Source organism: Aythya marila (assembly GCF_965140915.1).
Source record: "Aythya marila genome assembly, chromosome: 8".
In the NCBI taxonomy this organism is placed as follows: domain Eukaryota; kingdom Metazoa; phylum Chordata; class Aves; order Anseriformes; family Anatidae; genus Aythya; species Aythya marila.
In genome coordinates, this window is record NC_139049.1 from 10,236,768 (window position 1) to 10,263,382 (window position 26,615).

Sequence of the window (26,615 nt, forward strand, 5' to 3'; positions counted from 1 at the left end):
ATGATGGAGAGGCAACCACAGCTACCAAGACCTGGAGACACACGGACTCAGGTTGGAGGCATCAGCCTGGAGTCCTAGGGATCCCATACAAAGATCCCAATGATCTTTGTATGGCACCACGCAGCCCAGCCCAGAGGCACCCTTCTCTGCCAGCCAACTCTTAGCACGCATTGACCAGCGCTAGGGAAGCATCTTTAGAGGTTGGCTGCCTTTACTACCTTCCCCAGGGGAAATCTCTCTCCTTTCAGTAGGCATGTATGTCCAGAACAGGGCTGACCCTCATGCTCCACGATGTGAAACAACCTGAGAGTTTCCACCTTTCTGCACAGCTTCAGTGAAATCCTTCATTAGAATGGAAGCGGTGCGAAACTCAGCTGCAACATAAAAAATGAAGAATTCTAAAATATTTTTAATATGCGGATGCCTTGCTGAAAGCACAGTAAAGAGCCCACCATGAATACATTACAGAAATAAAAAAAACTGTTTGCTCATTTCTAAATTTCCTGGAGCTTGCTTAATGTCAGCAGGTCCATTTAATAGGAGAAATGTAAAACTCTGTGACAGCTATTGAACGCCCGACCCCTGATAGAGGCAGTTACCAGCTTTGCTGGGGCTGGTTTTGAAATCCTTCAGTTAGCAAGCCTGCATCTCGTTACAGTCTGTGCAACTGATGCAATCCTATGAATCTCTTTTTCCCCTGTACATTTTTAACTCTCTCGTGCCAGCAATTCTTTTACCCCTACAAGAATATAAAAGAGGGCTGCTCTGGTTTGGGGGGAACAAGGCTGCATCTAGGTTTTTGTTTCAACTTGTAAATAGTGCGAAGAACAAGAAAGCTGTTTTTATTTGAGACGTGTTTTCACTTCCTTGAAAACGTAAGGCAGCAAGAAAGGCAGTGAAAAACAGCCTGCCATTTCCTTTCCTCCCCGTAGTTTGGACTGCCGCTGACCCAGCGGCGGTGCGCATGCACACACGCTCCCTTGCTCTGCTCCCTTACACCGTGACATCACTATAAAATTCAGCTCGTCTGTCTGAAGCAGCGACCGAAACGCTGTCTATAAAATTATGGCATTTCTCCCACTTAAGAAATATTTTAACACTCCTTCATTTAAGAGTTATTTTTAAACCGACTTGGCCTGAGGCCAATTTTAGTCGTAGCTGAAGGGGATTCTTCTTTTCCTAGAATTTAAAGCCTTTCTTTCCCAAAATACATCTATGTGTATATTGAATTAAAAAGCAGTCAATGCACGGTTTAGACTTCTGCGTGCACCACTTTATCCTCTGGCACATCAGCACAATTTGCTGCTCAACTTACTGGTGTATAACAAACGTAACTGAGTTTTTACTTTCTCCACTTGAGGACCTGAACTTGCAGAGCGGCGTTGGGAGTTTCCGAGCAGAAGCAGCGACTTTCAGTTTGCATCTGGCTGGGACGCTCGGAGAACATCACCGCAGCCAGCAGCTGGCTGAGTCTGAGCGCGTGTCTACCAGGTAATTGAAGCCCCTTCAGAAACACGGCTGGGTTTGAAAAAGCAAGCGAGCATCGCAGCCCTACTACGACGCAAAGATATGCGTGGCTTCTGGCACAGAACCTGCGTGTACATGTCAATAGCCAAGCACGAAACAGATGAGCTGAGAGCGCTGCTGTCATACGCTTCGGCAGAACGAGTGCCCTGACTTCTTCACTCGGTCTCAGTTCCCATTTTCCAGGAATGTCTCAAGAGAGAGTAGGACATCTGGTCTTCTTAATGAAGTAGCCGATTTGGAATCTGGTTCTGCAAAACTGCCCCCACTACCCTTATATCCCCCCCCCCCCCCCCCAAAAAAAAAAAAAGGAAAAAAAGAGACTTGAAACTAAGCAATTAATACGTCACCAAGAAGGATTTTAAGCAATAACATGAAAACTGACCTGGCAGGGAGAGTACTTTCCTTCTCTTTTCAAAGGGAATTCTGTTTTTCTCAGGAGAAATTTCAATCTAAACTATAATGACTTCATATTAGATGAACGCTCATGTGCTGGGTGTTATCCACACTGTGACAACTCTACTAGGCAAGATGCAGATACGTTATATGGATACTTCGGTTCTACGTGCTTTGTAAAGGGTATCAGCAAGCACAGTAATTCAAAATAATTAGCAAAATTTTGAAGTCTTTGATCTGAAAATTACACTTTAATCAGATTTTTGAATTTTTAAGTTAAATTTTCTCAAGATTGACCTCAGCATTGAAGAGCTGGATCCTTTAAATTAAGCAGAAGTGATAATACAGGTTTCAAGGATGCTAAAAGAAAGGTGAACTCTTTATATTAAAATGTGTCACCTTGGGGTTTTGTTTATCTTGTGGTTGTTGATTCCAAATCCTAGGGACTTAAGTGGTAAATCAAAATTTCAGGAGGACACAGCATCTAGTTAACCTTGCAATCTGTAAACGTTCAAATGTTCATCATGTAAATGTTCATTACCTTTATGAGAATGTTGTAGGTTTTGTTGATGTTTTTAAACAGCAGGCTCTGGAGGGCTGGTGGCTTTTGTTTTGTTTTTAAATTAAGGTGATGAAAATGCACAGGGGAGGAAGCAAATTCGCAAAGATAAAGACACTCAGCATCTTCAGCATCTGGACTGAACTACAAACAGCTTCTCAGGGCTCTGCCCGGCGCTCTGCCTGTCCCGCCTCTGCACAGGACTGCGGAGCAGAGTTCAGTTTAAACGCTAGCGAGCCGTGGCTTGCCAACATGTGCTTGCTGAATGAGGTACGTCTCCATTACCTCATTCCAAACGACCCCTTCCACAGATCCTATCCAACAACGCTTTTGAAGATGTATTTATTTTTAACCATGTGAGAAATCTCACTTACGTTAATGACTGCAACAATAAAAAGTAAAAATAAAAATGATTAGTAGTCCACCGATGACTATAAACCCTCTTCTCTTCCCTCCCCCTGCTTTTTCTTAGGAACTTGTTACTCCAATGTTTATTTTTACTTTTGCGAATCTAAGAGGCAAAGCTAAAGGCAGAAGCACAAAAGCAGCACCATGAGACCTTTACGTATGACATGACCCAGCGTGAATGGCACACCAGGCAACAGGAGTAGGAGGGTTAAAGCCTTGCTAGGTGCCCAGTTCATCTGTACCAGGACAGCAAGGAAAGATGACGCAGCTTTGAGAACCACCATGATCCACAACCTGCCGCTCCTCTCTTCTCCCAATCCCTCTTCAAACTCTTTTACCACCTCGCAGATTCACCCGTTTCATTTTCCTTGCAACTAGTCTCAGAAGAAGTCTGAAGGTGTCTTTGGGATTTGAGTCCTCACAGGCAGCTGCCTTTAATTTTACCCACCTAACTGGGATACGTAAACTCCAGAAACGAGCATGAACAACTTGTGTGAAAGAAAGGAGAGGACACAGATGAGGATACAATGATCCCCCACAAGGATCTCGGTCCGAAAGAAAGATCAGGATGGCTTTCATGGAGATTTGCTTTGGAGTTACCTTCTGGCTGACAGCCCAGCCCAGAGAGGGAACATTTGTGAGCCCACAGCAAGAAATGCTCAGAGCAAAAGGAGAGCAAACAGCTCCACCACACCTCAAATCTCACAGGTTTCTCCTAAACTTGTATATATGTATTTTGCCTTTTGTTACCAATTAACTCCAGATCAGATGCTACTTGTCCTGACCTCCCTGGAGCACCCCATAGCTGAGGTCTCTGGTGAACAGAGCTTGTCCACCTGAGTCCTGGCTTCCAGGTTTAGTTTCTGCCAGCCCCAGGAGATGTCTGGTGCCCCGTGACAGAGCACGCACAGCCTAACATCTCTCAGCAGGAGATCAGCTCAGCATCCACTGCAGCAGCAAAGCCTTAAGTCAGCTTTACCATAAAGAAACATTACAAACATTACCTTGATATTTCACACCACTGCTACCTGAAGTCTCTCTCTCCACGCCATCAACGCAACACTTCTCCTAACCTCTCCCCACCCAACACCAAAAGCCCCTTTTCTCAGGCAGGCCGGCCAACAAAACGCAGATTTTTGGTGCTTCCAAGCCCAGTTACCGTGGAGACAGCAGCAGTCAAAAAGTGGTTAAAACACAAAAATTCAAACCAGACAAATTCTCAGACCTTCAGAGCTTTTAAAACCCACCTGGGTCTTCCCCAAATACCTGAGAAATGCTACAAGCTCACGACAAGATACCACAGACAATATTTCAGGGGCTAGCTTCAGCTTTTGCTACAAAGCATCTTCTGATGCTCCAGCCACATCCTCCTAAGGGTTAATAAACCAAAACAGGAAAGAAAAAAAAAGCACAAAAGCTGTGTAACTTCTTTCCGTGGTATGACAAACTCTCTCTGCCGCATATTCCAAAGTGTGAGATGTGAAATTTCCATTCTTACACTCAAGTAAAAATGGCACAAAACGTACAAACCCTGGGAACTGCTTGGTTATTAGTTTATCAGATCAACATCAGCAAAACTGTCTTTTTATGTGCTGCTTAGTTTCAAAAAACCTACCATGCATATTTCAGCTCTCCCTCTCCACACCCCACACCCTTCTGCTGCTGTCCAGCTGGAACACATCAAGGGTCTAGAAGCCAAGTCAAATGTTGACCCCACCCTCCTCCATCCATTTTAAGGCACCTTCAAAGCCAGTACACTGATCTAGTTCAGCTTAGCCAACAACGCCAGCAAATCTGTTATTTAAGACTTTAGTGCTGGGTTTTTATAACTGCCCATTAATACAAGCTTTGATGTATGGTCAAAAAATCCAGCTGTAATGAGTTTCATCAGACTGTAGTAACCTTTCCTCAGAAGGTCTTTATTACTATACCTTCATATTCTTTGGTCCCAATACTGTTTTATAGTACTGTTCTTACTGAAATGCCTTCGAAAACAACACTCAGCACCACTTAACACATCTCCTTCCCCCAGAATTAAAATGAAGCTCTATTAATAGACACTTTTGTACCCACATTTCTAACAGGAGTTTGCTCTTAAGAGTACGCAGGCAACAGTTGTGTGAGACAAAAGATAAACTGATTTTTATGGCAAAACCCTTGAGACAGGATACAAAAGGATTTTGTAAAAGGACAAAGAACTTACTCTGTTGTTCCCCTTTGCAGGATGCAGCAAGGAGGAAAGAGGGAAAAAAAAAAGAAATATTAGATACATTTATTTTACATACATTCAGTCGAACTCACACAGTTCTGGAAATGGCTCAAACCAAATGAACTGACTCAAAGAACATTCGCTGAATCCTGTTGTTAGACAGCTTCCAGGGAGCGCAGGACATTTGCGAAGGATTTAAAATGCTCAGCGAAGCTGTAAATTCACACTGTTTTTCAAAATTTCCTCTCTATACAAACATTCTGATTCCACTTTTGCTTCCTCCAGTGTAAATCAGGAGCAGCTCCAGGGAAGTCGGTGGACACTAATACAAGGGAGAGGAAAACAAGGCCTGAAATGATCTAGGGATGGGACCAAAGCCAGCAGGATTTTCGTGCACTGGTAATGCTGAACTTCCAGTACGCAAAGCAACCCCCTAAACGTGTCTGCTTACCCTTTCACGACAGCTACTCCCTACGACACGCCAATGAATGGAAAGTTTCCCGATCCAAAGCTTTTTAAAAAGCAAATGTTGTACGTTTAGATGAGCAGTGAAAGTAAGGAGGAGGTGAAATTAGGGAAAAAGGGGAAAAGAACGGATAGTGCTAGCAAGGTAGAGTGTGCAGAACAAGTTACAAGTTACGACGAACATCTGTGCCTTTTTTTTTTTTTTATTTTTAATTGTGAGCTTTGCCATGAGCTGGCACGAACAGTGTATATTATACAGTGGGAAGTCAGCCAAAACAAACACCAGCCTACAGTTGAGAAATACAGTCTGGAAAGGTTAGTCACAAAGTTGTAGTCATTTTTTCAAAAAGGAGGTTTGGATGCATCCATAGAGAAAGCCAGCAGTAAAGTCAGCTGGTAAATGGATATCCCGTTTCAAAGTGAATTGGCCACAGTGTGATTTATATCAAGCAAGCTGACTTGCATATGGCTTGGAAAAATAAAAACACTGATTCATTGCTATCCGGGTGGCTGTCAAAGCCCACGTCCTGACAAAAGCAAATCTCCTGGGGGAAAGTGGTGACTTGGCAAAGTGCAAAAGAATTCGGGGGCTCACAGAGAAACTTGGAGGGGTGATTAAAGATAAGTTCACAAGAGAGTGAACATAGGAGTGCAGCACATGAGTGTGAGCACGCGTCTCTGTGTGTAGAAGGGCAAGGAAGGCAGGCAGAAGGAAGCAAGGAAATGGGGGAATGGGGTAATACTTGCCTGTAATTTTTAATATTTTAATGAGTTTTGTTTAGGCACAAAGAAAAAATAAAAGTCAATCTTAGACTTAGCTTACAGCATCACATCAGTACTGGGGAATTCCTATTAGTGGCAGCATGGCCTGAGCCCCATTACCACTGTCATCAGACACTTTTAAGTAGCACTACTAGAAAAACAAGAGGAAAAGGAATATTCTTAGCTGAGAGATTTCTTCCTGGTGAGAATTCAGAACAAATCTCTCTAATTTGGTGACAAATTCCTACTTTTCCTGCCACCGCAGAAGGAACCCAACTAGGGGCGAGCGCGTCGGGTTTTCTATCGGCGCTCCTGCACACGAGCGGCGGAGCTGTTAATGAAAGCACACAGCTTCCCTTCAGGCTCCGGGGCTGTGCACGCTGCTCTGGCAGTTACAGAAAGCAGGCCAGCTTCGCCACTGCAGTCCTCCAGGTTTACAGCACTATTAATCTCTTTTTCATTTCTAAGCAGCAATTTTTCTACTTCGGGTGCCAAAGCCTTGGATAGTCGGAGTTACCAGCTGTAACTCACACGGGAAAAAGAGCCAGGAGGTCAGCCGGGACGGGGCTGGGGTCCCTCCGCGCGTTTTTAACGCTGGGATTGCAAAGCTGCGGGGAAGGACTGCAGCAAACACAAGTTGCTGCCATTTCCTGGCAGCGCCTCTTAGATGAAAACGGGGTCTCTAAATCTTCGAAGGAGAATAAAAGACTGGTGGGTGTCTCTAAAACTATTTTATATCGTCAGGGGAAGATGTGGAACTGAGGAGCAGGCATATGATTTTAATGAAAAGTTTGGATGAAGTTTCCAAGGTACCCTGGGCCTTGCAGCTTTTGCTTTACAAAACTCAAAACGTTAAGAGCAGACTTTCAGCGTGCGTTTGGACCTAGAGTCCTGTAGGAACAAAATACTTTGCCAGACTGGAGCAGGATGAGGGATCTTTCCTGCACAGCTTAATAGACTACTGGATGCATTTCAAACTATAGGGTTTTGGAACAATGCTAGTCACTCTTTTTCTGATGTAAAGATAACTCTGGCTCAGAGAAGAACTGAATTCTGACTCCCCCCCTGCTCTTGTCTTTCAAAGAAGACTTTCGTCTTGTATCTAAGTGTGCTTTGACAAACTAACTTTAAACAAAAACAATGAGAGTTATTCAGAAAACTTATTTTGAGTATAAAATATTTTAGGGAGAAAGGGACAAGAGGCCAGAAGTTTAGAAACCCAACTAGCGTGCCCTTTTTTTAATCAATAAAGCATCAAATATGTGACAAATATGTCACAGAACACAAGATTAAATCAGCTTTTTTAACATCATAACCTGAGCAGGAAAACAAAACGCAGTATTTTGATCTTAGCAAAAAATTAGATAACCTCTCATAACTAAACCTTCTAAAATGACTTCTGATGGTCTTATCTAAGAACAGATCTACTGGGACAGGCAACATACTGAACAGCCATCAAAAATACATTCATGTATTTAAAAAAGGTAAAACCTGAGATATTTGATGGGTGAAATGTAAATTTAGCAGGACACCTATTTAATTATCATCATTATCATCCTCACTGTTCATTCCTACAGTAACTGGAGAAGCCAGTAGTTCAAGGATTCTCTGATTTAGCTTTTGTTGGTAGCCTTAAAACTTGGTGTGAAGAGAGGAAGCTGAGAGTTGCTTTGGTGCATAAATAGCAGAATTCTGCAGAATTATACTGGAAACCATAGAGGTATCACAAGTACAAGGGAAGTATGAGGAAGAGAGAGACAAAGAAGATGGAAGACATCGCAGCAGCCCGGGCTCAGGGAACCTAGTCTTTCCATAGGAAACAAGCAGGAACAGGAAAAAATTCCATCAAAATCAAAACATCATTTCCCAGACTAGATCTTCCCCTGAAGGTACCCAGTGGACTTACTGAAAAAAAAGGTGAACCATGTATTGGGGAAACTTTCAAAAGCTCAACTGACATATTTTTGGCTGAAGTCAGCCTTCTCTCTGGATACATCTCCTCAAACCTTCACTCAGTATTAAAGCTGAGGTGAACAGCAATAGAGAAAAACACTGAAGAAAAAAATTCATCTCAAACCACTCAAGCATAAAGTTCAAAATTATTTTAAAGAAATCCAAAAACGAGGAACCCCCCTTACACACTGATTGAATCCCCTGGGAGTTCCAGAACTTGGAGAAATAGATGTGTTTACTGCAGATCTGTCATGAACAGCAAAGGCCTTTCAAAATGGAAACCTTATCCATAAAATGGAGTAGCTGTAGTCTGAATGGTCTTTAAGCAGCTCTACTATTCAACATCAAGATCTGGGTCTGGTGCTGTAGTCCATATTGCTATGGCCTCGGCTATATGGGCATTTGAGGAAGCTGGGCCTCAGGAACAGCGCCAGCTCCTCCCAGGCTTATATAAACGAGCAAACACAAAAATGACGAAATCCAAGAAATATGAAATGATAGTTGGGCATAGTCCATTTCCCAACTTTCTGTCTTTTCTGTGTAATTAATAGAGATGGTTTTTGGTTTTGTGTTTTTCTTTTTTTTTTTTTTTTTAAAGACTATTTCCTGTTCAATTTGCTTCACATGATTAGCAGAGTAAAACAGTCTTTGGAAAGGTTTAGCATGTGTTTCATACACAAAAACATGCAGTGAATCAGTAAAATAAATATACGTGATTGCCTGGAATGCCTCTGTCAGTTCTGTAATACAGAGCTTGCAGGAATAAACTTCTTTACCTTAGAAGACATTCATAGAAACAGTGAAGCTCAGAAAAATCCGATTTGCTCAACGCTTTTACTACGCAGTTCCAATGAATAACATTTTGGAATTTTTTTTATATTGAGGTTTGACACACAAATTGTTCTTAAGGTATTTCATTATATTTAAAAGTTACCACATAAGAGTTCAGTGAAAAGGCTACAATTTCTTGAGAAATCTGCAGACACTGTGTTTTCCCAGATGATATGATTGTTTTTCTGACTCAAACAGAGCAGCTACTGGAAAACTAGTGAGCTGTTTAACTTACTGAGGATTTATCAGGATAGACACCGGCTCGTAGCAGAGATGCCTTCCAGCTATCCACCTCCTCTTGGGAGTCACAGGCTAGTTCAAGGAAACGGTAATCCTTGTAAACATTCCTAGAACAAAGAGCACCACATTGTAAAAAGAGAATTTTACAAGTCTGTATCATGCACACAGCATTTTAAATTAAAAATCCTTTGGGATCAGAAATGACTTGGTAATTGTTCTGGACAACAGAGTTTATGAGACAGGTGCTTGTTTAATAATTACATGGAGTACTTAAAAATATCTTAGAAAGCTACAGCACAGTTCTGGAAATAATAATCATCTGAAAGGACCGTGAAATTACTTAAAATCAATTTTCCAGCTTTTTCCAAAATAAGGCCCATTTAGGAAAAGAAAGACTGTTGTGATGCAGAGGACAAACACATAAGACATGCCAACAGTACTACGCGTCTTGTCACCAATTGCTGCTGTAACCAACGAGTATCAGACCAATTAAGGATGCCACTTTTTCCAAAGTTAGGTCCTTTCAGAGGACTCTTTTTAGCTGTTAGACATCATCGGTAAAAGGGGAAAGAAAACAATGACATTCAGACATACTTTTTTAAACCCCCCTGATGTCTGCCATAGCAGTACGAAAACTGGGACATGTTTAAGTAATACCTATTGCAAGTCATTAATAGAATTAGATAAATATAAGCATTATGAATAGGGAATCACTTAATGGAAGAAAAGAGAAAGAAGGAAAAATACAGAATATGTAGGAAGGTGGTACTTGTAAATTCTCCAATAAACAGAACAGATTTTCCCCTTACGGTTTAGCCATTAGTTTCCGAATTCATAGTCTATATACAGACCAGATTGCTATAAATTTGTCAGCCAACAGTCTTTTTAGGAAAGGCCACAAGCTTAGCTGACAAAGGTTATGAAACCACATTTTGCTAGATCTTAAAAGCTGCACAAGAATCAATCTTCCATTGCAACAAGACTGTTTTCTTTCCGTAGCAAGCTATGGAGAAGAGAGAGTCAAGGGTGGAAAGAGATGTTGATAGAGGTTACTTAACCTTCAAAACCAGCAACAAGCAGCGGTTCTTCGGTTTTGTTATGCAATTGAAGTGGTGATTTGTGCCATGTATTTTGAGAAAAAAGTGTGAATACCCTATAGAACCAGGAGATAAAGCTATTAGCATCACTGCCTAAATATATTTCTGTAGCATTCAGGGTCTGGTGGGATTTCATCTTCATGCTTCCGTAATCCACCTGACTTGATGTAGTCACTGCTCACAGTATTTCTTCTCCCTTACTACCAGTAGCACCAGACAGCTCCTAGCCCTGCTTTTTAGGGGCAGTCTCAAGAAAAACATGTGTAGAAAAATTTTTATTGAATGGTAGGAGTTCATGCTTGAGCATGAAGACACCATCACACCGACACACAAAATTAGCAGTCGTGAAACCACAGTATGGCAACCAGAGCATAGCCACCTGCAAATAGAGGGAAAATAGAGACTGCATTTAAACCTGCAAGCACTAATGGACACACTGGGACTTCCTGACATCAGTGACAACTCTCACAAAGCAATGGCAGCACCCGAGCAGGCAGGCAGGTGTGCTCAGCACAAAGCCCTGCACCATTCCCTGAGCATCCAGGCTGGGGATGTCTCCTGGGCACGTTTCAGTGCCATGCAGGGCAGCACAGCTGTGTTTCCTGCCAGGAGGAACCAGAGCACAAATTGCATCCCATAGCTTAGGCAAAGCCACTGGCAGAATGAATGATTAAAAACTCTATGGATCTTCTATTGATTAGAAATTTAAAATTAAACCTTCTCCTCCTCTGACTCCAAACACAATGATCATGCGTTAAAGCAAAGGGGGACCTGGACAACCTCTTCAGATGCCATTATCTTGAATCGATGACAAAACCCTTGAATTTTAATCGATTTACAATATTGTGGAGCTCTGAATCAACATTTACGGCATAAAAGAAAGGACTTGATGAAAACAAAAAGAGGAGCAAAATGAAATCGCCAGGGGAAAAAAAAAAAAAAAAAAAAAAGCTTAATTTATTGTTAGAAGAAACTCTTACTGAGATAAGTTTTTTGGCTAAGTTAACTAAGCAGCTATAACTCTGAAGGAAAGGGAAGCTGAGATGGTAAAAGGGTAGCCTCTGAAAAGATGACTAAAAATAACAATAGAGCAAATAAAAGCCATAAAACATTGTGATAGGGAAGTTCCAAAAATACTTATCTGCGAGAGCAAAACAACTTGACACCAGCTTGTGACAACATTTTTTCAGAATTGTCGTGTTATGTATCAAACTTCTTGGCGTTTTGTGACTTGCTACAGCCAGCGTAGCTGTGTGAGATGGGATTTTCAGCTGACCACTTCCAACACAGGAGAGCTGGCAGCCCTGCATTCCTGTGTCCATGTATATCAGGAGCTTTCCTTGGTCTAGGGGCACCTGATGACCACGCTGCTCAATGTCTCCAGCCCTCCTAAGCCTCTCTCCCTGCAGTGTCTGAGAGCTCTGCAACCATCACAAAGCAACACAGGTTTCAGCTTCGCAGCATAAATGAGGAACTAAACAGCATCTGCTCCGAGCTGGAGCTCCCAAGGAAGCTTGCATTAAGGCAGGTAGATGGATGCGTGCTTCCCAAAGCAGCTTCCCTTGCTACTAGACTTCCTTTGCCTTTCTTTCTTCCAGAAAGGCTGACAGGCACAGGAACTTTTCAAAGGAAAAAAAGCCAAAGCAACTCCTGAAGAGAGTTTGTCCTTTTTCTGTTCCTAGTGGAATCTTACAAAAAGCGCATTAACATGTTTTACTCATTAGGAAGCCATTGGCATCTCATGGAAAGCTGTAAAAACGTTCTTGAAAACAACTCAACTTTTCTGTTTTGTTCTGCCTTCTACTTTTTAAAGCTGCTGAAGATAGCAGCGCAGGGGAACAGTTACTACTCAGCCCTCACCTACTTACTCCATATGGAACAGTGAGGTCACACTCTCATTGTCATCTCTACAGCAGCCACATACTTTTGCAAGAGTGATATAATACAGGATACCAAGAAGCAAAAAAGAACTCGCAGCTATACAAGCCCTGTTGAAATTCAGGAGACTTTAAAGCTCAGGGACTGAAGAAAGAAAACAGATACAATAAACGGGAATATGCCTCGTCGTGCAATCTGCATGCCACATTTCCCTTGGATATTTAACATTTTTAAAATGTGAGCAAACAGGGGAGCTGTGTGCAAAGCTACATGCATGTACCACACCTGCCTACGCGGCTTCCTCCTGTGGAGTCTCATCATTGTAATTAAATATCCTGTACGGTACATGAAAATAAACCTATAGCTGCCTTACTAGAGATTAAAATATTTTCCCCCTCCAAGAGTGGAAAATACACAAGATTACTATTTGTTGTCTGCAGGTTTTGCTGTAGCCTAAATACACAGGCCTCAAGATGTGCGTTCCAGAAAAATCACAACAGAATTGCTCACGGTGATGAGTAACCAAATGGACTAAAAATGTCATTTCTGATTCTGGGATGGTTCCCTCCTCGGAACACATCTTCTCTAGACCAGAGTCTAGAGACCCATGACTTGAGAGCCCAGCAGACACCCAGCTGTACAACTTCACTTTACCACTAGCTTTGTTTCCAGCACTCTGAATTCCTTTCCCCCATATATTTCAGGGTCCAGAGCAAAGTATCTAATGCAGAAACGGCCTTTACATTGTGCATAGCTACTTCTTTAACCCCTCCCATCACCGAATAATCCTAACAAGAACAAGCCATAACAGAATCAGGTATCTGAAAGCATCCACAAGGGAACAGGAGTGCCAGGTGAGACTGAACACTGAGCCCAGTGGTGAGTTACTGAGATTCCTGTCCCACTAGTCCCAAACCCTGGCTTGTCAACGCTACATAGGGAAAGCTCAATTGTGTATGTAAAAGCAAAGCTGTAGGATCCGGGACCAACAGGGGACTTACTGCAAAGTGGATATCACAAAGAACTTTCTGGATGTCTACTACAGTGGACTCAACACCTGCTGGTTTCCCCCTGCAGTGACTGCACATCAAAACTGTTTGCTGTCTGAACAAATGCTAAACCTCAAGACATAAAATAGCTTTTGTAACTTCTTAATATCAAGATAAGATTAAATATTTAGCTTCAACAAACATGGAAAAATTTTAAAGGCAATTACTGTATATACATCACAAATCGAGTTGATATGCATGCACATAAATTAACACGTATCTATATACGCATAGCTTTTAGATTGGGTTGGATCTGGAATATTTCAGTAGACAAAGCTATATTATTATGTGCAGGTTATTATTATTATATATACTTTTTTTTTTTTTTTTTTTTTTAAGAGAGAAAACCAAACCAAGATTTAATGCAGATGCCCCTAAACCTGCCAATATATAGGAGGAGACAGAACTGCAATTAGAGAGCAAGAATATTATTGGTTTTTTAGAGTGGTGCCTTTAAGCCAATTTAACTTTAATCCTACGAAGAACACAAAACACAATGAACTTAAACAGTGACACTGAGGTGAGCAAAAGTACTCGCAGACTGAAAGACACATCACTATTCGCCTTCATGGGGATTAAAAACAATTGTGCTCATCACCCAAAATCCTTTTTTGGTGAACTTCTGATCTTTTATTAGGACACATGCCAAATTAAAATGAACACCAAATCTGGAACCAAATGCAAATTGGCCCAATTTTATTCCACAACAAATGCAGATGATTCAGTTCTTACTTAGCTTTGATTTGACTGAAAATTAAATCACACAGAATATGGGCTTAGTAATTAGTCACCTAAAGCGAAAAATGGAGAAAATAACAAAATCCAGGCACTGCAAATATATGTACACAACTCAGAAAGATAACCCTGAATGAAACTCCACTGTGAATCTTCTGCTTATTCAACGGGCAGCTCCACTTGATATGCTCTGCTTGTCCAGCCTTAGTCTTAGCATACCATGTAGCCACCTGTAATTCTGCAGCAGCAGGTCTGACTGTATGCGCTATTTTTCTTGTGAGAGAGCTCTACTGGAGGCTCTGTAAATCATATATTTTAAAGAACCCAAACTGGCCATCTGCTATGAGTTAACAGCAATGACTAACATTTTCTATCAAGGCGTGCCATTTCAGATCAGTCCAATGTGAATGTTAATTAAAATTAATTACACAAGTCTCTGAAGACTTTTTTCTTAATATCCAGAAAAGCCAGAGAGACCATCTCGGAGACAATGCCATGAAATAGCAGCACTTAAGGTTTTTGCCATTAACTCATGTAAGCGGTCTCCCAGAAGCATAGGGATGTTTTCAAGTTTGCACACAAATACACACACAAACAAGTTTAAGGTGAAAATTAACAGAAGAGATGCTGCCTAGCATATAGCCAACCCCGGACAATGGAATTTCTGCAGTTCTATATGTAATCCAGAACAGAAACGCAGCCAAAACTAACAGCACGTAGGCCAAAAGCTGCAGTAACTGGCACAAAAATATTCCGTAACTCCCTAGAGAAGAAGGTTTGATCATTTTTGTGGTAGGGGATGGAAGCCTGTTTTGGAACCTGCCCTGCGGGCCACACAGACACAAAAGCTGCTCCCAGCTGTCAGAGCCTCGCCACGCACAGAGGGAGCATGTCTACGGCTCCAGCGCATGTGGCAGCGGTGGCCTTGGTGGCCTTTCGGGGTCACAGTGAGCCAGCAAGGAGTTGTCCTGCAAGCTGAATCACCTTTACCATGACTTGATCCATGCTTACACCACCTGTCTCTCTGGTAGGTGTCACTGATGTTTCAGATGTCACAGATGTTTCAGTCTCTTCAGGAATTTTCTTCAGGTATCACCCCAGATTTAAGATTCAGGTTTGGCATTGCAGTTTCTTTGCCTGAGCACCACCCTTTGCTCTGCAATGCCAATTTTAGACCTCAATACTCACACCACCTATCTACCATCCTGTTTCATTTATCATACAAAGAATTCTTCTCAATAATGACAAGAATGAAATATTCCGGATTTTATTTCATTTTACTTTTAATGGAATAGAGATGGGGGCACAAGGGCTAGCTCTTGTTCGGGTTTGTGCATTTCTCCTACTCTTAAATATCGTACTCCCCAGCTCTTATAGCTCGTTTACAAACCTCAGCAGCTTTTTTCTTGATTTCATTTGTGTAGCTTTTTTTTTTTTTTTACTTAACTAGATTCTCTTTCTTCCATTTCTAACAGAGAGGGCTGTGACTAGCTCACAGTCCAGCTCTTCCTGGGGCTTAGCTTTCTTAGCAATTCAAAAACAGTAACTAACATACATCTCATCTTAGGCTTTCTCCTTTAGCCTGGCTTCCATCCAACACCTCCCTGACCCGGTCTCCTTTCACTAGTTCCCTTTATTTTGGCTCCTTCCCAATTTCCCTTATAGACACATAGCAGTTAACCAGTTGTTGTCTGTAAGAAGAAAATCTGTACTTAAATTTCTAATGCACTTGGAGCCCCAGGGAAGACTTATGCTCCATCATCTCCTTCTAGGGCAACATTCAGCCAACAACAGGTACCCAAAACAAATACTGTCGTACCTCTCACTCGGTAGACATAGTGTACTTTCCTGGGTCCTAGCAGACAATGCAGTTTCTTGGGCTGTATGATTCCTGACACTGTGTGCTCGGGAGCCAGTAGCTAAAATTTATCATCTGGCAGCTATATCTCCAGTCCTATTGGGTGCCCTCAAAGCTTTCTTTTGATGGCTTTGCCCCTTGGCATTCATCTGTTTTTGAGATTAGTGATCTGTTTGTCCAATAAGCCTGCCCCAGACAGTCAGCTCTCACGCAGGGATGGCAGCTGTCACACTGCTTCACAATTGGTGAGGAGCGTTTCATTTTCAGGGACCTGTTCTTGTGAAGACAAGCAGAGGAATGGTTTTGGGCTTTGAATTCATTCCTCACATCCTACTAGGATACAGAACCACAGAGGAGAGGAAGGTAACAGGAAGGTAACATGGTTATTCTGCTTCATCTGCATCCTGGCAGGGCAGGGAAGTAGAAGAGCAAGGAGACTTGATGCCATCTTCTTGAACAGAGCTTCCTGCATAAGACAGGCTACTGATAAGCAACCATTACACAGATCCTAAAGGGAGGCACATTTAAGACTATAGTTCTTGTCCCAAACCATAGTATTTACTTAAAAGAAAAAGTGCCAATCACTGGATTTTTTTTATGGGAAATACATGAGGAACAGGCAAAGGGAAATACTAAAAGCAAAGTAAATTTCCTAGGATGGGAAGAAGTTGATTTGTTTGTTCTTGAACTCTGCACAAGCATCTCACACATCCACCAGTTCTGACACAAAAGGTGAACCTACTGTGTGTAAGCATGTGCCAACAAAATCCTCTCTCCTCCATTCTTAGCTCTGCTTAGGAAAGTCAATCAGCAGCTACATCTACAAATTCTGCCACCCTTCATCTCCTCACACCACCAGGGAAAAATCTCCAACTGCCTTGTGTTCGCACAAGTCTCAAGAGCTGGCTCCGGTCCTTGGGCTCCTGCACTGGTGCTCCAGCCCTCTGGGAATACTGGGCAGTACTCAAGGGCAGCATCCTTACTGCCCAGAGAGGAACAGCCAGGATTCAAGCCCTTCACAAAAATTTCTCAAAATCATGCTCTGAAAAGGATGATTGTACTTTCTATCACTCCGCTTCTCACAAGAGCGAGCAGAAAACCAAAACAAATAAAAAAACACACATGCATTAGAATTTTTCTACAGTATGGTTATTTTCAAATACTTCGAATACATTTGATCTCTTTTCCAGTCTAAATGACTTGCCAGCAGCTTACTGTAGAGATAGAAAGGGAAGAGAAAAGGATGGTCAGCACAAAGGAGAACTCACTTTCTTGACAGACTTCGGTTTAGACACATACTGCCTCACCCTGCAGCTCAACTGCAGTTGCTTAGAGGCAGATTCACATAGATGGATGCTGCCAAAAACAAATCAGGAGTCAAAGGGCACTTGCTCTAACGTGCTTGGCTTTAATACCCAGTGCTGGTACGGTAAATGAACTAGAGGAGTCCATCTCCAAAGGTCTTTCTTGGTGTCTATAAAATAAGTACACAGACCCACTCAAAAATTTTAAATAAATTAAGTTTGCCAAAAAAACAAAAACTCTAAACCACGCCTCCCCACCACATCCCCGCTCTTTAAGCAATACTGTATCTATTTCACACCAAAGTTTCTCTTTTTTATCCCCCCTTTTCCTTTTTTTTTTTTTTTTTTAATATTTTAATTAGAAAGTAACAGGAAAATAATTTAATTATTTCACAATGGAGGGTTTTCATAGCCGTGCAATTATGTTCGTTTCATGAGAATTTATCTTCACTGTGAAATCAATCATCACAGTCTCCATTTACTATACATTACCAAGTCACATTTGATTCCTGTCAGAGAACTGTTGACTTCTGCAGTAAATCAAAATGACAGATACTGTTAGTTTCCTTTTGCCTCTATCTCCAAGCCTCCTGACTCGAGATGGTTTTTCCTTCTATGCAGTGAAATGAGGATTTTCCTGGTAACTGTATTTCAGAACTGGAAAGGTTTTCATAAATGGAAAAAATGCAGTGCATAATCCAGGAAACTATTGAAATGTACAGTATCAGAAACATATGGCTGCAGCAAATACCTATGCAGTGAGGGGCTGGGAATGAAAATGAGAACAAGCTGATTAAAGTTCTTCTCCGACAGAGACTTTGCTTGAAAATTAAAATATTTTAATTGAACACTAAGAAAGTTTGCACAGTCAAGGAAAAAAAATCCCGATAGATTACAGAAAAAAGAGATAGAGAATAATCTCCATGCTATTGTCAATCAAGCCAGAGTAGATGATTTTGCCTTTGTTCTTTAATGACCTACGTCTAACTAGTAAAAAATTTCCATAGCCAGAACCCTCGGTCGGTAAACTCCGAAAAAGAAAGCTGCTTTCTGTCCCAATTACTAGGTTTTCAAAAGGAACTAGAAACTAAGTTACTACATGAATTTTGGAAAAGTAAACAATATTTAGTCCCCTACATATTCAGAAACCAGATCAATACATCAGCAGAAAATAAAACGAGACTCCTTACTTCAACAGATTTTTACCATTTCCATGTTTCAGTTTCCCTAGGAAAGGGGGAAAGGGCACACAAGTCCCCAGCTGAGGGCTGATCATTTCACTCCAGTTGCAGTATCAGAGAATCACAGAATGGTTTGGGTTGGAAGGGACCTTACAGATCCCTGCTTCTGCTGACACAAACTATGAATTTGGGAGACAGGGAAAGCAAAGTGATACTAAGCTTCTTTTCATTGGTTTATGCAAGAAGGCAAATCTTGAAAAACAGAAAATCATCTGTTTCACAGTAATGGAGGGATTGCCGTTGTAATGAGAACAATAAACGCTTCTTCAAGAACAAATTCTGCCTCCTTTCAAGCTGGAGGACTGTCCTCATCAACAGCCTCTCCCACGGCAGTTATTTTGTCATCTTATCACTGTGCTGTCATGTCTTAACATGCCCATATAGATAGAAGGATGTTTTTAGAGCAGCTTGCAGACGCTTTAAGGTCTGCTCACAGCCCGAACGGGCGGGGTTATTGCAGACATGGCAAACATTTTAGACATCTGACTTTGAAATCCTTGCTGTCCAGTACGTACGAAGATCTGGAGAAAAAGTGCAGCTATATAACACCCCATATCCCAAATTTGCCAATGGAAATGAATGCTTCTCTTGGATTTTCACAGCAGTTCGGCCATTAATATTTAAGATGATGAAAGCATTTGAACGTTAACCAAACTAAGGAGAAACATCAAGCTATAATTAACAGATTATAACACCAGGACAAAGTTATCTTTCTTGACCGAAGTATATGCAATAGCAGGATGATTCATGAGTATCTATATCAGAATAGCTTGAATTACATTATTTTCCAGCATCTGAAGATCATATAAGCTTTTTCAAAACATGAACAGTTTTTCCAAGTGTTTTTCTGTGCTCCAGAAATACAAGTGGTCAAGTGTTTGAAATCTTATTCCCAGCAAGTATTTGAGAGACATACTTTCAAAGGGCATTTCTCTGGCAGACAATGTCCACATGTGGGTTAGCTGAGATGTCAGCAGATGTAGGCAAAGCCTTCACGGGGCCGTTCAGAGTGAGACTCACGTTGCGTCCTCATGTTTCTGGAGCCAGCAGAAACTTGACAGCCCAGAAGCCCTGTCCTTTGCTTTTACTTTGCAGGAGGGAGGGGCATTCTTTGCTTCTGAAAGGACTATTTCTGGCCAGTTCGGGAGCAACAACAGCTGGCTCTGCAGGGAGCCACATCCAGCCCTCATCAACTTGTGCAACATCTGACTGGATTGCCTTGCTTTGGTGATTGAGGGGGGGAGTGGGTGTGAAGGGACTTAGCAGAAAAGAAGAGGAGAACAATGGCATCGATTCATGTTACCAACAGAAGTGATTTTACTTATTTCCCTGAAAAATCATTTCTAGAACTTGCACCTCATCTGCTGAAACGGAATTCCACCAAGCTAGCTGCAAATGTAATTCTTTTCCTCAGTAATAAATCAATGAAAATACTGGTCACTGTATTTTCTGTTTGTTTGTTTGCCTGTTCTCATGTTTTCTGGACTTATTTGTGCACAATTATCTGAATTGGCTGTGCCCCCTCAGCAGGCTTCCACAGAGTGCCCAAACCACTTAAATCGGAGGATGGAGTCTGGAAAGAAAAGGGTGAGTCAAAACACTACAAAGCAAAGATTCTTGTGAATTAGAGAGGCAGAGGAATTTCATTTGTTCTCCATTCAGCTGTATTTAAACCCAAACAAACAATAGAATGACTCCGAAGATTACAGGCAAGCAAGTTTTTTCCACTGGAGAAAGTGGAAAGCAATGACACTTTTGTGATTTACACCAGTTAAATCTTGTCACAAGGTACAGAAGTCATGAATGTTTTGGTAAGCCTAGGAGATTGCCAAACAAAACAAGAATAGGATCAGGAGATGATTATTCAGCCCTACAGAAAAACTAGATGACTAATCATGGAGCTGTTTCACCCCACGAGTGGCTAGGAGGACACTAACCTTTCATCCCATGATTATGCAACAGCAAGGAAGCAGATAAATCAAAAGTATCAAGATCTTTGTTCACTCCACACAGTGGAAATACCAGAACTGCAGTCCCAGTTATTAAAATGCTTGGCCAGATGCACCTTTATAGCACTATCTGCAGAACAGCACATTCTCTTACCTCTGCTCTGTGTTAAACAACGCGAAGATATGTTTGCTAGACATGAAGCTCTTTTCAACATCACGCACTTTCAAGTTGTCCAGAGGAAGCATATACTTCTTCTCTTTTTCCTAGGAAAAACAAAACAAAACAGATTAAACCAACCAATGCTATGTGATAAGTCTCAAAGAAGCCTGATACCAGCATGCTCCGTTTAGTCAGCAATGCCTTTGGGACATTTATTATAAGGAAATATCCCAAACTGAAATATCTGGTTATCTCTCATCGACATGTCTGCAACAGAAATGAAACCTCAATTCCAGTTGTTTTTCATTAACCCTATTAAAATGTTTCCTAATAAAAAATAATAATTAAAACTCCATCAGCAATTTATAAATGTCGACATTTATTCTTCTTCATTCCTTTGATTTCCAAAAATAAAAGGGTCAAATTTAACTAAGTAGAATCTAATCAATCCAGAACACTCATACCAAGTCTGTGTAGCAACTGGAGTAACCTGTGATATGAAATTAATCAGTTATCACTTATTTTATGCTGGCATTTGTGCTGGCATTTGCTGATCCCAGGGATAATTTTCTTTTCACCAGCGGAAAATACAAAATTATAGAAAAAACAAGGTTTTATATATACTGTACATAAACAAGACTGACCTCTAATCTAACCAGCTCATTTATCCACATGGCAGGAATAATCTATTCACTATTGCTGTTGTGAACTCCTTTCTCATTTGCATCACAACTCTAATTTACAGCAGTCTCATCAGTCAAGTTTCACCTTTTCTTAGTTTCTTGCTTCATGACACTCTAAATTAAGGACTAGTAACACCCTCAAGCTACTTTATGTGGTCAGAACAAAAAAAGCACAATGATTATAACTTGTTCCTATTGTGTTAGACTTCCTTTAAGTCCTCTCACTGACAGATAAACCACAGCAAAACTCCAAAATAAATCACCAAAGGAAGAAAGCTGAGGATTCTCTCACAGTCCCTTACCTGCCAACATGAAGCAAGACTGCCAGGCCTCCATCTAGCCATAGTTAGAACTAGCTATGAAGTCTAGCATCCAGAGCACTTGCTGGAGAATTGTGAACAGGGACATTATGTGGTTGACTCAGGTGAGAAACATGGCTGTGATAACACTTTATCGTGCCCTAAGACAAGGCAAAAGGGCCAAGCCTAGCTAGGACCCATTTTTCTCAATACATATTTCCATGTTTTTTTCCAGAAGAAATACACAGAAGTAACTTCCACTGCAAAGAACTGAAAGAAATTCTAGCTAGACTGGGATGTGTGTGCTGGGAGGGCAGAAACAATTTAACTTGGCTAAGCTTCAGCAGATTGCAAAACTAAACTAGCTGAGAATGTATCTAAGAGTGAAACTATAAAAATATTATAGTGATGTGTCCAACAATGGCTCACTTTCCTAGACAGCTTTATAACAGAACTCAGTAGAGGAAAAAGCATATTTCAAAAGGGCATTCTGGTAAAGCATGGTTTCTACTGTCTTGTTTTGTTAAATACAAAAGTTACGAAATCCAGTGTGGGAGTATTATGTAAAAAGTATCTGATCTATCTTCAAATTGCCTCTGGCTTAGCCATCCTAGAAAGTATGCCCACAGAAGATCACATATAGTATATTCTGCACTCTCCCATCTACCAAGAATTCTGATGAAGGAGTCTAGTTCTGTGCCAGCCTCCAGCTGTTTGTCAGAGCTCACGTCTGTATTCTGCTCGCATGGAGTATGTGCTCTCTGAGCCTTTGAGATCAGCAAACTGAAAGGAGAGGATACTGTCAACTATTCAGTAAGAGTTACCACTGAGAGAAATAAAATTAAGCAAAGTAAATTAGCAATTTACTAACAAAAAAAAAATAAATGAATAAGTAGCAAATAAAACTAAATATGGAACTTATGCATAAAATACATACAGATAAAAATTAGGAGACATGCACTGTCCTCTAACACTGCCTTTGATTGACGTGATCTGTTTTGATATTATAAACTTATGTGCTAAATAGTACTGGTAGCATTTAAAAGGTAACAACACATTAGCTTTGCTGCCCCGACCAAGTGGCCCACACTTGAAAAAATATTCTAATACATAAATTGAAAACATATTAACATTTGGATTAAAAAAATCATATTTTCCAGTTGAATGCTGGACTACATGATAAAATATTTGGGTTTGATTTTAAGCACTTAGGACAGATAATAAAACACGTTTTAGGCAGAAAAGTCTATGCTATTTATGCCATTGTAACTAAGAAAACCAGATAAGCTTGATTTTTATTCTTTAAGTCAATCTTTCATTATTAGAAAATTTGTTTAGAATCCTTTACTATTCCCTTACCAGAAATTTATAAGTTTCTGCTAAGTGTTTATTCTGACAGACACGGTTTACTGATAAACCGGGCAACTACAGATGAGTAAAAATAGAAACCAATGAAAAAAGCTATACCAAGAATCTGATTGTCTAAACGAAAATTCCAGAAGCAGGAAAGTTTTATAAACGCTTGGTGCCAAACTGTGAGAAAGTGTTTCTTCTGTAGCCACCAGGAAAAAGGAAATGCCTACTGAAGGCTAAGAAGTGGTTGGTATTTATTTACATGGCCTCCTACCCACATGCTGAGACAGCGCAGTTTCCAAGAACGGGAAATCACAGGGTGCCTAGGCTTGAAATCCTAACAGAGACAGCGTGTCACATACGAGAGATCAGACCTAAGTATTGCTGAATTCCAGGAGAAAGGTATTACTGCAGCATTCAAGCATGGCAGCGAAACCCAGAGCAACGTTTTTTCCAAAGAAAGAGGAAAAAAAACGTATGTATACACACACACAGAGCATGAGCTAATTTAACACAAGATGAATGCAACAACATTTCAGCCTCAGCTCAATTAATATCACGTTATGGCTGGGCAAAAATTCTCCAGCCAGCACTGTATCTGTGCATGTTTCCCATCCGGAGAAGCTGACAGCGTAAGAAACGGGGAATGTACGAAGCCTGGGAGGAATGGGGCTAGGCGCACTTCTACAAGTGACGACATGCACATAGCTGTGGGTCCAGTTTGTCCCCCTCAGCATTTGTTCTTTTTTATTTATAGATTTTTATTTTTATAAAGGGGCAGAGAACTTAAGCATGACATGAGAGGAAAAATTAAGCATGACATGAAGGGAAAAACCAGCACACGCTGATCTCATGTCCACAGACTTCGCTTCTCTCTTTCCTATGCAGCGTAGAGGAGCAGAGGGAAAAAGTGGGAGGTAGCGTGGCCCATTCCTGTCTCCATGACATGAAAAAAATCCCCATAATGCACCTTAGAAAAACAAACCAACCTGCTAGCCGGGGAAGGCCTTCTGACCCTTGAGACGATGTTTCACCACTCGTGGGCATAAGTAGCACTCACATCCTTAATGGACTAGTTCTCTCCTGCCCTCTGACAGGCAAATAAGCTGCCAGGAACTGACAGCATGATGTAAATATGCCATATTACAACTGCCCCTTCCCTTCTGCAGTGTTTAAACATACTAAAAATAAATACTGCTGAAGTCCAAAATGGCACAAGGGATGCAAAAAATACAAAGGCAGCTCCCTGCCCCCAGCACGGGCCCAGCCAGGACTTCAGATCTAATGAACTTGATTCTGCTTTCAGCCAGAGGACAACGTAAAACTACTTCTTCCCCCTACCTCTGCTTTAGGAGCTTTTTACGTTCTGTCAAAACAGCAGCAGAAGAAACCTTGGACACAACTGCAGCTAGCTGAATTGTAAGGGCAACAGAATTCTTCAAGGGAAAGAAATGGTTCGATCACTTCCTCATCTTCCCGTCAGTAAAGAGGGTTTTCTCATTTGTCCCTTCAGGCCAGGGACTGCACAGCAGCAGCACGCAGGACAAACTACTCCTCGTCGTATATCCTGAGGACCAGAAGCAGAATTGAGGCAGGACAACGCAAACACACGGTGCTCAGACTGCGAGGCACGTCTGAGGTGAACACTGACCTAATGGCACTTTCACTTACGTCACTGGGAATTAAGTGGCAATTTGCTGACCGCTTTTAACTAAGTTTTAGAACACCAGTTTCCAATCTAGGGGTCACGACACCAACCCAAACCTAACTGACGACACTAATTGTGGGGAATCCAAGTCCAAAGCAATCAAGCTCCCCACTGGAAGCGCAGACCATGCTGGAAAAGCTTGGCAAAGGCTGTTTTACAGCGGGGTTTTATTCTGTACGTCGTTTGGACTGACAGGACAGCTCTCAGGACACTAATAACAAATGAAGGTATCCACAAAGCACCTCTGTCAAAGACGTTAACGTCTTGACAAAGACGTTAAGCAGCAGAGGCACGAAGTAAGACCAAAACGAAGATGTCCTGTAGTGCTGTACTCTTTTGGATGGCTGGATCGTTATCCCCATTTTAGAGACAGACACAAGAAGTAGTGGCTCTTCTGCTGAGCCAGAATGATCTATATTAAAGAAAGAAGAGGAAAAAAAGTGCCAAGAAATGCTGGTGGGGTGTGCTAGAAATATGCCTGCTTACTCTTGAAGAGAAAAGGCCCAGACCCATTTACATCCAGGAGCTGCTTCACTGCCAGTGCAGAATAACCCACTCCGTGGCATCTGATGGAAATGCAAACTTAGAACATTTCATAGCAACTTTTATAGCATTTAAATCAATATCCAAGAGTTAACCATATTCTAACTTTAAATATACCCAAGAGCATTTTACTGAGTTTCTATTTCGGTTTATTTTTCTCTCTGCTTAGAAAGCCACACAGCATCTTCACAATGGTCTTTGCTTTACCACACTTGGCTCTAAAGCTGAAAAATGAAGCGTAAGATGCTTTCATATTACTCCAAACTTTTGTAGAAAAACAAGGCAAGTCATTTAGTTACAGACAACTTAGTGGAATTCAGGCCTGAACACACTCCTGGGTACAGCTGTAGAAAACATAACTCTAAATTGTCTATAAAATGCCGAAGGAGCTGCTTTGACAGAAAAACAACACGTATGTAAACATTATAACATTTTTACAAAAAGCACAGCACAAGAATACTTAATAAATTGCAGATGACGAGACCGTGTTCCTTCCACCTATGTACCTCGCCCTCCAGCCTTCTGCCATCAGCCCCTACGTGGTTTTAGCTGTTGATGATAAAGAACTGAAACCAAACACTTCTCCGAGACTTTTTCTTTGCCCGCTGAAACCAGATCATCTTTGACCACCATGCAGATCCTCTATTCCAAGAAAGAACCACATACCTAACAGTGTTTTCAGCAGAGACAGCTGATGTCTGTCAGCTAAAAGGATGTTGTTTTAAAAGTTTCCTATTGCAGTTGCTGAGTTTGCCACAACAGATCCTAATTCTTCAATGAAGTCAGCCACCCAGGCATCAAGAAGCACTCACATACATACAAATGACTCCCAAAGTGCTACATACAAATGACTCCCGAAGTGCTCAAGTTAAAGTTTTTGAGCAAAAACTTGAGGCAAAAGAAAAAAAGAGTTGGAGTATCTCAATCCCTGAGATACACAGGCAGGGGGACGACGCCTCCATTCCCCTGTCTGTTCTCCCACCAGCACACAGGTGGGAACTCTGGACCTGTGCTGCATCACAGTGGATGTACAGTATGAAGGAAGCAGTTTTTATCACATGTACCTGTATTGACAAGAAAAATTGCATATGACATTAGAAAAGTGTCACATGTAGCTATATATATTATTAAGTATCAACCATTTATGCAGCATTGAACAGAAACAATTCTAGGAAGATGCTGGAGAATAAAACGAGAGCTGCCGACTGGGAATCTCAATATAAAAATATGACAAAGGCTTAGGATGGTAACCCAGACTGCTAAGAGAAAGAAGCAGAAATACCAAATCTTACATCCCCTCAATGTTACAAGACTTTATCCTCTACCATGTCAGAGAAGTGATCCTCATACAATATAAAGCTGAAGATGCCAAACCGAAAACTGCAGCTAAATAAGGGAGATCTGATGACAG

The 26,615-nt window shown here is 41.3% G+C and overlaps 1 protein-coding gene across 5 annotated transcripts in view; it reads right to left on the reverse strand.

Moving 5' to 3' along the window:
* The window catches only part of DNM3 (dynamin 3), a gene marked incomplete at its 5' end in the record, with an annotated part of 178,048 nt that overhangs the window by 46,629 nt on the left and 104,804 nt on the right, over window positions 1-26,615 (reverse strand). For all 5 annotated transcript variants that reach the window (XM_082766611.1, XM_082766608.1, XM_082766609.1 and 2 more), the window contains 2 exons: window positions 9,343-9,454; window positions 20,613-20,722. In XM_082766611.1, coding sequence (XP_082622737.1) covers window positions 9,343-9,454; window positions 20,613-20,722 — 222 coding nt within the window. The remainder of the gene's footprint in view (window positions 1-9,342; window positions 9,455-20,612; window positions 20,723-26,615) is intronic.